The sequence below is a fragment of the Talpa europaea genome (assembly GCF_964194135.1).
Source record: "Talpa europaea genome assembly, chromosome: 6".
NCBI classification, from domain to species: domain Eukaryota; kingdom Metazoa; phylum Chordata; class Mammalia; order Eulipotyphla; family Talpidae; genus Talpa; species Talpa europaea.
This window is the reverse complement of record NC_140072.1, coordinates 95,607,054-95,619,154: the sequence shown is the minus strand read 5'-3', so window position 1 is coordinate 95,619,154 and position 12,101 is coordinate 95,607,054. Positions and strand designations below refer to the sequence as shown.

At 37.1% G+C, this 12,101-nt stretch overlaps 1 protein-coding gene across 1 annotated transcript in view; it reads left to right on the top strand.

Moving 5' to 3' along the window:
* TNFRSF19 (TNF receptor superfamily member 19) overlaps positions 1-12,101 on the top strand; it is a gene marked incomplete at both ends in the record, with an annotated part of 74,555 nt that overhangs the window by 27,924 nt on the left and 34,530 nt on the right. The window contains one exon of the mRNA XM_084235959.1: positions 2,824-2,909. Within this exon, the coding sequence (XP_084092085.1) occupies positions 2,824-2,909 (86 nt within the window). The remainder of the gene's footprint in view (positions 1-2,823; positions 2,910-12,101) is intronic.

Here is a 12,101-nt window from a genome sequence, read left to right as displayed (position 1 = left end):
AAGGGTGCAGGGCCCGAGGATTTAGATTTACAGAGGGAGCCCACGGGGAGTGCTATTGGGTGACAGAGAAGACATCCTTCCCAGCACCTCCCCCTAAGCATGTTTCCTCTTGCTTAACCCCATTCATTGTCATCTGAGCTCAGTACTTTAGTTTCTACAATGTTTGCTCATTCTTTAAATAAATGCTGTGATGCAGGAAAGCTATAAATGAATAGATGCTTCATAGTTTATTTATATGATTAGTTTAAAATTACATCTTTTTAAAGTAAGCATGAATGTATGAGGCAGGCAATAATTATACAGTGACTTGTAGCTAAATCTTCCATAGTGCCCTACAAGTACTCATTCAACTAGATTATATTTACGTGAAGATACAAGTAGTTGAAAGCCATTTCACAGATAGGGATATTGAGGCAAAAGGGAAATAATAGGCAAATTGAATATTCTAGAAAAGTAACATGAAAATCAGGCTTATGGTCAGCAATTCTATTTCTGCTACCATTGCTACCCTCTGCAGCTTCAACCTCTTCAAATAAGGTCTTTTGCTGCCCGTAGGTTCAGCCTCAGCAGCGCTCCAGTTGCTTTTTTCCCAGTGCAGGTATGTGGGGAAATAGTCAGTCCTCTGTGCCCACAATTTAAGTGGTTAAAGAGACCCAGGCTGCTTGTTTCTGAAAGTGAACTGATTTTAGGCCAGTTGCTTAATTTCCCTGACAGCCATTCTTCTCACCAATAGAAACAGTATCTAATAATAATACCAACCTGCAGAATTGTTGGAATGATGAAGAATTTAATGCATATAAATGCCTAGCAGAGTGCTTAGTCCCTGGTGCACTAAAAAAGACATTGTTGCCAATTAATGTTATTTGCAGCCAGCAAAATCTTTGCATACCTTTTTGCCAAGTGTGGCCAATGAATCACAGCCTATTCTTTCTGCTCCCATGACCCTGTCCCCTCTCTATTAAGGGAACCTGGGATCCACCTGAAAGAATAAACTGGCCCCTTTCAGTTCTTTGCTGCTTCTAGTAATATGATAGCTAACATTTTTTAAGCACTTGCTATATGCTGAGTACTATATGCAGATTAGTTTTTCTAATCATCAAAACCCACTTTACAAAGTAGGGATTAATCTATTCCTCCTTCACAAAGGAGGAAATTTGCTCCAATAAATGATTTGCCCAGGGTCACCCAGTTTGTATGTCCAAAGACCTGAGATTCTATTGCTGAGGTCCTGTAATTAACTAGGCTGCTAATTTTGCAGGGAGGTGTCCCCTGGCCCTCCATTATGACTAATCATGAGAACTACAGCTGACTATTCTGTGCCCTACTCCCTTTTCACCCTCACTTTTCCCCATGTCCCCATCTTCAAGCTCACTTCCCCTTGCCTATTCCCAGATGGTACCCTGTTAACCACTACAGTGTTCATGAGCTCTGGGTCTCACCCTAAATATTCATCCTCACATTGGCATTTGTTCAGTTTCAGCAAGGGGCCATTGCTGTGGACTGTTGAGAAACATGACCAGCAGGTTGACCAACCAGTATGGAACTGGGTGCTAACAAGAGTATAGGATTGAGCGGAGTTGTCATCTGGTAACTAACACGAGCACCATGGAAAATTTGACCAAGACTTGATTGTCATACATGGGCCATGGGAACTGCATTCAAAATTGCATTAAGCATGATCATTATAAAGCCAGAGCTAGAATTTTGCTGTGTCATCTACTTGCAGACTTGCTTGCATTGATTGAACAGATTATAGTCAACAGATTATTTCTTAAAATAATTTTCAAACAAGGAGCTCATTAGGCTAACTATTGTTCTTTGAATTCAGTTTAACCGAAAGTTCCTTTTCAAATGCAGTATTGGTGGGAAATTTGGGTCTATGAAATGTATTTATATGTTGCCTCTCATCAAAACAATAAGTAAAAATTCCATGTGGTTTCATTTTGTCGTTTTGCATTAGCTACCTGAAAGCCCAGAGTAAAATTTAAAGTTCAACCATAAAACCAGTTTTATCAGACACCTTGTATGTATCTCTGTTACCTGTTACCTTACTTTACTTTTGAAAATTTGTACCTTGTCTCACTTGGTCAATAGGCAGAATTAAAATTGTTTCTATTTCCCAAAACCATGGCAGGTTAAACACAGTAAATAAAGAGAAAGTAGAATAATTTTAGATTTATGAACTTATTATCCATTTAATCTATTAAATTATACCCTAGAATGACAATTCTTTTATCTTCATCTCCAAACGAGATAATTTTGAGGGAACTTTTTATAAATTAAAAAAATGGGTCTGATGATAAGTAAATTATTGATTATTATTATTTAGTAATTACTCTGTACTTTCAGATTTTAACCTTAACCTCATTTTGTACTATGTGGAAAATGTGAGTGGGTTGATGGTTTTGAAAATGTTGTAGCAGTTTAAAAAATAGACTGTAGAATCTACCATTAAGCTATTGAAATAAAGACACTGACAGACTGGGTTTTGGAAGCTGTTGTATAATCTGTCCAGCTATTGATAGCCCTGTCAGAGTCCTGCCCCCACATCACATCCTCTCCTTGTGAGCGCTGACTCAGGAACCTGCCAGTTGTACCCCCCCAAACTCCTTTCCACTTAGTGTTTCTAGTTAACATTTAATGTTCATTCAAAACATAATGTGATAACTAACACTGCAGTGTGATATAATATTATATTTAGCCTATGAGAACCTTTCTTTAAGTAATAGAACTGATAATGGAGAATGCCAATAATTTATGAACTAGATCTGTTTGCTGTAACTGTGATCTTAGATGAAAGGATTATTTTCCTTTCTCTTCTAGATTTTACAGGAAGACAAAACTTGTTGGCTTTCAAGACATGGAGTGTGTGCCGTGTGGAGACCCTCCTCCTCCTTATGAACCACACTGTGAGTGAGCGCCATACAAACACAGCCGAAGGGCTCTTGGCCTTTTTTTAAAAACCCTCTTCAGTTGCCAAATGGAGCAAAATCTCTCTCTACTGTGGGGCTTATAGTGTGCACTCTTTTATCAAGCTTCTAGCAGAACATAAAGCCCTTTTGTTGTGTGCCTCAGTCAGCACACTGTGTCTGTTGAATTGAATCTAAAGTGAAATATAGACATTTTGCTGCTGTGTTCCATCTAAATTCTTACCCTTCACTCTGGATATATAATGCAGGCAGAGCCAGTTACCTAGGTGGTCCAAATCCTAGTGTTTAATGTCTTTGTGCCATGGGCCCATGAATTCCTGTGTTTTCCCTCTTACTTCCCACACCCTGTCATTTGGCTTCTTTGCCTTTCTAGAGCCATTCCTTTCCATGATCACCTGCCCTATTTAATGTATCCTCAATGGAATGGTACTTCATTTCATTCATTCTTTCATTTTTTTTCATTTAACAAATAAGAGAAAACCCAGTGTGTGTGTCTAGAATAAAACTGTAAATGAGAAAATTGTGCCTTTTCCTCTATATAGTAACATTAGTTCATTTTGTTCCCCTTGGATATAAATAGTACTTGTTACAAATTATCACCTGCACTGATTCTGAACTAGAAAGAATGAGTGTTCACTCTTCTTAATCCTGAACACAAATTTGGCCAATGAAAACCCACAGGTGGTGGGACAGGAAAGGCATTGGCTAGTGGACTCCCGCAGGCATGCTCAGAGCGAGCTTGTCTTTGCCCAGCAGAACTTTAGTGGGCAGTGCATTACATACACAGGAACCAGGGAGGTTAGCAGGGAGGACTGAGGAGGGCTCCTTATCTCATATATAGGTTGCTCATGATTTTCTGGGGAACATTGGCAATCTAGATGTTTATATTAGAGCTCGTTTTTCTATAATGTTCAGCACAAGGGATGTCTTCTTGCTTCTTCCTGTGACTGAAGCCCTCTCTGAATTAGCTAAGAATTACTGCATTATTTTATAAGGTCACATAATACTTCTCTTTCTAAGAATGTCATGGGATGTTGCAGTCCATGTAACTATATCCGTTACCAAAATGAACTACTATCTATTCTTCTTTTGAAGTGATAGAAAGAAAATTGAAGACTTTCTGTTATAAAAATGTATAGTGACCCCCTTTTTAAAATATGCAAGCTTCACCAAATAAATCAATACATGTATTAGTCATTATTGAGTAACTATTTGTTGTACTTAATTTGCTCTATAATCCAATCATCAACCACATTTGTCAATGAAGATAATAGGTCCAGAGCAGTTTATAATTTTCCACTGTTGGCAGGTAAATAACAGAGACAGTATTAGATATTAAGGTGGTCTAACTTCATATACTGTGCTCTCTCTACCATACTTTACTGTCTCCCTGAGAAAAGCCAGCCTATCTAATTTGTCCTTTTTTGGCTGGTGTAATCTACTATATGTTGACTTTTTCTTGTATTTTTTCTTTAATGTTCATTATTTAATGGAAAAGTATATAACAGAGGAGATATTAAAGGAGACTTTTTATGCTATACAGCCCATAAAAGCACATGTCCTTTTGCCATTTAAAGTGGGCCAGTGACCTGATCTTGCCTGTGAGCTGGATCAGCCTTCATTTAATTATGTACTTCTTCTAAACTACCATAGAAATATTTGGTAAAGAAATTGGTATTACCTAATTTGAAGATAGAAAGTAATAGGGTTTCTTTTCTCCTTAATTTATTGGATTTTAATTTAATGTAATATAGATATAAGTTTGAAGAATGGAAATTTTTGCCTGCAGGGTTCTGGCTAGGCTTGGACATTAGCAATTAGTCTTTAAATGTAGATTTCATGTTTGATTTTAATTTTTAAAGCACTAATTAAGCCACAATGAGAAAAAGAAATTAGCTAGTTCAATTTATATGTATAGATATATTTTTTAACCTATGAAACTTTGTAGAAAGCAAAGGATAAATTATCTTTCAAAGTCAGAAATATAGTGTTCATAGCTAATAACCTTTTTAATCATGAAACAGCAGTCTGATGATCTTTGGTGAGCCTTAATCCTTATCTCTGTAAAGCGAAGTTTGCTGCCTTTGGCACAGTTCTTGGGAATAAGTCCAGAATACAACTAATCTCTTCAAAAGAGAGCTTGAAGTCTTTGGGAGGAAATTATGTAAGGCGCCTTGTGTTTTCATTTCTTCTACTTTGGGCTTTCCAACTCATCCACAAAGAACTGCTTCTTCAGTGATTTTCTCCCTGAGGAGTTCCTGGATTATTTAGACAATTAACTATAAGAAAGTGATGCTACTCGAGCTACCTCAAAGTGATGGGGTTTGTTTCAAGGAACACATGGTAGTAACAGAAGCCCAAATCTCCCAGAACCCAGGAGGACTTTCTTAGGAATCTAGGGACACTGTCTTCCCTGACCAGGAGTCTCTGAGATTTGGATCATCGCCACACAGTTACTTTCTCAGCCTACAGGACTCTTTATGTCCCCTAGTGCTCCCTCACACTTAAAATGGACTGCTTTGGTCTGTACTTCCTTATTCAAGCTCCTGTAGGAGACAATCTGATTGTTATTTGATAATTAAATGCCATCACCCTATGAAGCAGAGCCTTTTTTACTGACCCTTTGAACAGGTACTTTAGTGCCTATGGGATGCCAGGCACACTATGAGAACAAATAGACCCTAGTCCTTTTCTTCATGGAGCATTTGGTATAATGAGGAGTTCTCAGGTAACTACTCTGAATTCACAGGATTTCAATCTTGCACATATAATTATAAATTGTGACTGATCAATCTCTTGCCTGGGGGGATCCAGTCATATTCTCTAAGAATGTATAATGGGTAATGATTTCAGAGCATTAGGGAAGACTTTCCTGTATTGTGTCTTTTGAGCTTTTCTAAAGGATCATTTTGAAGAGGTTGAGTCTGAAAAGAATACTAAACCAAGGGATCAAGAAGTTAGAGGAAACAAGGAGAGTATTGTGTCCAGCAGCATTTGGATGATGTGTGCAAGTGTCCTTTGGACTTAGCACTCTGAAGGTCTTTGATGACATTGACAAGCACCATACTAGTGAGTAATGAAAATGGAGGCAGAGTAAAATGAAATGTAAAGCTAAGGTAAGAAAGGGAATGAAGATGATTATGGACACCACTGTCGAGATGTTTGCCCATGAAAGAGTAATGAGGTGACACACAGAGTGTGCAGGCATGGGGGGGGAGGGTTGCCTTTTATATTTTAGGTAAGAGACACATCTGCATGTTTGAAGGTTGAAGGGAAGGCTCTAGCTGAGTGAAGCTGACACTCTTATATAAGAGAACAAAAGAATGGCCATCACATACAGTTTATTGGGGAAGGATGCTGAAGCATAGGTGTTGGGTTGGCTTCTTCTGGAAGGAGAGAGAGTTCCTGATGTAACCAGGAAGGAGGGGACTGGCAGATGACCATGGTTATGGTTTCAGGTTTGATAGAAGTATGAGAAGTGAGGAACTCATCTGCAAGGCTCCTTATGTATGTGACGTAGGAGGCACCATGTTCTGTCAAGTGAGGCAAAAGCCAAGGAACTTGGGACTTAGAATGTAAAGCAACTGTCAAGAGACCTAAAACAATGTATTAATAGAAGACAGTAATAATTGGGGATTTCAATATATACCTTACACAAAAAGATTTATCATCCAGACAGAAAGTAAACAAGGAATAAAGTCTTGGACCAGATGGACTTAATCGATATTAAAGAGCCTTCCTTCCCAAAAGAAATAAATACACACTTTCAAGTGCACATAGAGCATCCTCAAGGATAATCCATATTCTGATACACATGTCTCAAAAATACATATGAATGTAGAAATTACATTGTGTCTTCTCTGATCATAATGATAATAAAGCTAAAATTAACCACAGAAAGAAACTTGGAATAAATTCAAACATGTGGAGACTAACCAAAATGCCTTTGAATAACTCCTGAGTAAATTAAGAAATCAAAAGATAAATAAAAAATTATTTGGAGACTAATAAAAAAGAAGAGACAAACTACCAAATCCTATGGGAAATACATAGCAATACTGACCCATATTAAAAACAAGAAAAATCTTAAATAATCTAACTTTTACCTGAAGGAATTAGGAAATGAAGAAACAGAAAATCAGTAAAAGGGAGGAAATAATAAAAATTGGAGTGAAAATAAAATGAAATGGAAAACAAAAATAGTTCAGAAGATCAATGAATCCAAGAGGTGGTTCTTTGAGGAATGAACAAAACTGATACACGCTTAACTATTCTTACTAAGAAAGAAATAAGAAAACCAAAGTGAAAAGAATCAGAAATAAAAGAGGTGAGATTACAACAGATAGTGCAGAAATGCAAAGAATGATAAGAAACTACTAGGAACATCTTTATGCAAACAAGCTGAACAATCTAGAAGAAATGGACAAATTTTCAGAATTGTACAGCCTTCCAAAACTGAACCAGGATGAAATGGAAAGTGCAGAAATCTCCTTAAGAACAAAAGTCCAAGACCAGTTGGATTCAATATTAAATTCTACCATACATATGCTACTCAAATTCTTCAAAAAAAAAAAAAATTGGAGTGGAAAGCTTCCTCACACATTATATAAGGCTACAATTGTTTGATCCTAAAACCAAACAAGGACAGTACAAAAAAAGAAAATTATAGACTGATACATCTAAAGAATATAGATGCAAAAAATTTTCAACAAAATCTTAGCAAATTGAATGCAAGCAATATTTTAAGAATCATTCATTATCTCCAAGTAAGATTCATTCAGGGATATAAGGTTGGTTCAAAATACAAGAACCGAGGGTCTCCCCGGTGGTGCAGCGGTTGAGCGCTGGGTGGCGCTGGGTTGCGAAGCTGCCCGCAGCCTCTGCAGCACCGGTTCAATCCCCGGCTGCTCCCCGGCCACCGGAGGAGGGTCCCGCATGGCGCGCGGACCTCTCCTGCCGCCCGCTGCTCCCCTCAGCAGTGTACTTCGGTCCTTCTGCCTGCTCTGCTCCCCGCTCTAGCTCTGGTGAATTCTCTCACCCTCCCGCGCTTCTGACTGTACCCAGTGCATGTATAAATAAACAAACAAACAAATAAATAACTCTTAAAAAAAAAAAAGAAAATTTAAAAAAAAAAATACAAGAACCGAACAGTATCATTCATGCAATTAACAAAAAAGAAAGATAAAGATCACATGATTATTTCAACAGATGCTGAAAAAGCATTCAGCTAGATTCAAAATCCACTTATGGTAAAAATTCAACAAAATAAGGATAGATGATAAATCACCATAATGAAGGCAAGGATGTGTAGAAAAAGAAACACTCATCCACCATTTGTGGAGATGTGATTTGGTGTAGCGTCTATGGATATAGTGTGGAGATTACTTTAAAAAAAAATCATAAACATGTAATCCATCAATAGCACTGCTAGATATTTACTCAAAGTATACGAAGTCTTTAATACATAAAGATACATGCACTGTTATATTCATGCAATATTATTTACAATATCCAAGTCGTGGAACCAACCTTAAAATTCCCACTGATAGATAACAGAGGACTGGATTAAAAAAAAAATTGTAATTGTGGAATATATATTCAACAGAATACTGCTATTAAAAATTATTAAATTGTACCTTTTGGAACAAAATGGATAAATCTTGAAGTGATTATGCTAAGTGAAGTAAATCATAACGTGAAGGACAGTTACCAGATGGTTTTGCTCATTTGTGTAAGATAAATAACTAAAGAAAACAAACTGGCAAAGCTCAGAAAAAGTAATTCTTAGGCTCTGAAAAATATACTGGTTATCAGGGAGAATATCAGGGAGTGGGAAGAGAGATAGAGAAAAGGGGATGGGAAATTGGCATGGGAGTTGTGATACAGAATGAGTGCACATATGCTCTCATGAAGTTTATCCCCAAACTGTGGAGTTATGTGAATGATGGAGAAATTAATAAAATTTGAGAAAATAAATAAGTGTGTGTGGGGGGGAAAACTGTCTGTTAATAATAATTTTAAATGAACATAGCTATATTTTCCTATATTTATATTTCCTATATTTATATAATACCTAAAGTAAACCAAAGTAACAACAGAAAAAAAAAATACAATTAAAAACTTGTTGACTTGGGAATAATCAAATTGTAATGATGCCATAAAGAAAGCATTTATTTGAGAATGGAAACCATGGTCTTGGTCCACAACCAATGAGCAGTTCTAAGGGGTGTTCCATTGGGACTGGGGTATCCTTCATTGCTCTCCCACTGTGGAAGGAAGGACTAAAAGGGACTGTAGTGGATTTTAGTGTCTGATTACTAGAATGCCAGGCTAAAGACTCCACTATAGTTGTTCTCTTTTCTCTATTCCATTGTCCGAGGCTGCATACCCAGTGCCCAGTCAGCATGAGCTTTACAGTCCCCAGCCCCCAAGAAAACAATGGATGTGTATGAATACACTCAATTAGTCCACCCATAACCAAGTCACTAATGGCATTAACTTGTGAGAATTTCTGGGTGACCATGGCTCACAGGACCAATTGGTGACTTAACTATAAATCACAGATAAATGAAAGGCATCCTGCTATGGCCGGCTCCTCCTTGTGCCTTCACTTCCTAATAACTTTTGCCCATTTAGGGCATTAAGGAGAAATAGAAACACACAAGACATTTTGGGAAAACTACATTCTACTCTGGATCTGATAGGAAATGGAAATTTTGCATGATTCTTTTAGCAATGTTTACTTAATTTGGAGCAAATACCATGGTTGGAACAAATGGTTTCAAAAAAATTCAAAGTAATTTTCATGGAGTACAGCTTTATTAAGTGTGTTTAACCTAGATGTTTGCTTTGTTCTTGGGGGCTTTGTAAAACAAGTCATGTGATTCCAGAGAGATAAGGGATCAGATAAGTCGCTGTGTGGGGCAGAAGGAAAGTAGGGTTTTGGGAATTTGCCATTATTTAGGAATTTCACCTGGCTTAATACTCCGGAAAACAGTCAGCAACTCTCTCTCTGTACCAATAAACAATAAATCTCATTCTATTTAAAAAAAAATGGTTATTTTCCAGGGGAAACTTCAAATATCTTTTAAATACAAATAAAAACAATTTTCAAAATAAACTTTTGATGGAAATAGTTTCATCAGAGATAGTTTTTGAAGTTTAGTAGAAAAAAAGGAGGAAGAATATTAGAAACAAAACATTTCCAGCATTAGAGCAAATAAAGCAAAATACAGCACTTTAATGATTTTCTTTCCAACTTTTTTCTTTCCATACCACTGAATTTTAAAAAATATAGTTGTGCCATACATAATATTTTGTATCTTTTTTTCCACCTAAGATACTGTTGTCTTCACATGCTCTCTAGGCAACAGTATTGGTGAGTAAAGCACCATATGGGTATTTGGATTGTAATTGGACTTTAAGACTGCTTTTGTTATACTTATTGCTGCTGCTGATCACACATCTCTGCAAGAAACTTTCCAGTATACACACTAAAGGGCTGATGTCTGCAGTGAACTTATGTGTCCAAAGGTATTAATATTTTTGTCTCTTGACATGCCATGCAGTGCTGAATTACTTTAAAGCAAGGTTATCTGGTAAAGACCCATCGTAAAGAAAACAAAAAAAATTTTAAAAATAATTCAAGTATTTTATCCATTTTGAGTTGATTTTTGTATATGGAGTGAGATAGCGCTCTAGTTTTGTTTTTTGCATGTTGCAGTTCAATTTTCCCAACACCATTTATTGAAGAGGCTTTCCTTGTTCCAGTGTATATTCTTTGCTCCTTTGTTGTACATTAGTTGACCATAGTGATGGGTCACAGTTGGCAGGACAACTATGGGGACTACAGTGATGTAAGAAAAAAAAATAATTAAAAAAGACATAAAAAATTAAAATAAAACAGTATATATATTTTGTGTAAGAAAATAAAAATAAATGGAAAGGGAAATCATTTAGGAGTATTCTGAGATCAATATCAATATAGGTTTTCAGGTGGTTGTTTTGGTGTTTTTTTTTTTAATCGGGGGAGGGGACAAGAGAAGAAAGTTACTTGTGGTGAATTACAGTTGCCTTCAAGTTTTACCTGAATGTTTTAGCTAGCTAAACTCCTAAGGTTAAGAAACAGTATCCTGGTATTCTTCAGCACCCAGAACTCTTTGTCTTGGGCACTTAAATACTTTCTGAATTTGATCGTAGAATATGACTATGTAAAGGCTGCAAACGAGAAGAGTCCACAAGTATTTTACATTTGTTTTGGAAACATGTGCTTTTGATCCATGTGCTTTGTATCTATGTTTTTTTTTTTTGTTCCTGCATCAGAGTTCTTTTGATGAGTTTGCTAATATTTAGTGGTTTTGACTTTCTAGAAGACATACTGGCTCCTTTGCAGGATGCATCCACAAAGCCACTATGTACCAATTAAGGGTTCAGTTTACTGAGGGTTTATAGAGTCTGTGGTCCACAAGCCAACACTCTTTAGTGTCCAGCCAGGGGATGTTTGCATGCCTCATGTTTACAGAGCCCAGTACTGAGGTATGGTTCAAGAAGAGATGGGTACTGCCATCCTAAATCAAATTCTTACACAGTACTAAAGGGGAGTTTCTTAATAGAAATCTTAAAAAAAAAATAGATTTCCTGGGGCCTCCCTGGTGGCGCAAGGGGTTAAGACGCAACCTATGAAGCTATCCACAGCCTCTGCAGCACAAGTTCGATCCCCCGGCCAGCTGGGGAGCAACGCACATGGCGAAGCAGACCTCTCCTGACTCACCCGCTGCTCCCCTCAGCAGTGTATTTCAGTCGATCTGCTTGTTCTGTTCCCCACTCTGTCTCTGGTGAATTCTCTCAACCCCAACACCTCTGACCTGTACCCCAGTTCTTGTATGCATAAATAAATCTTTTAAAAAATTTAGCTTTCCTGTTAAACAGACCTTTCAGGATAGTGAACAGTAGGACGGTGAGATCAAAGAGAATTCAGCACAGATTAAACAGCCCTGCTTATGGGAGACATTACAAAACCAGCCTACCTCTCTGACATTTGAAGCTTATTCTCTTTGAAATTCTCTTATTTATTGTTGGTTTTAGATATTATAACCCTTCTCCTTCTTCTACTTTCTGTAGTACCCTTCTTTTCCTTAAAGCTCCCTTTCTTTATGTCAATATTATATGATT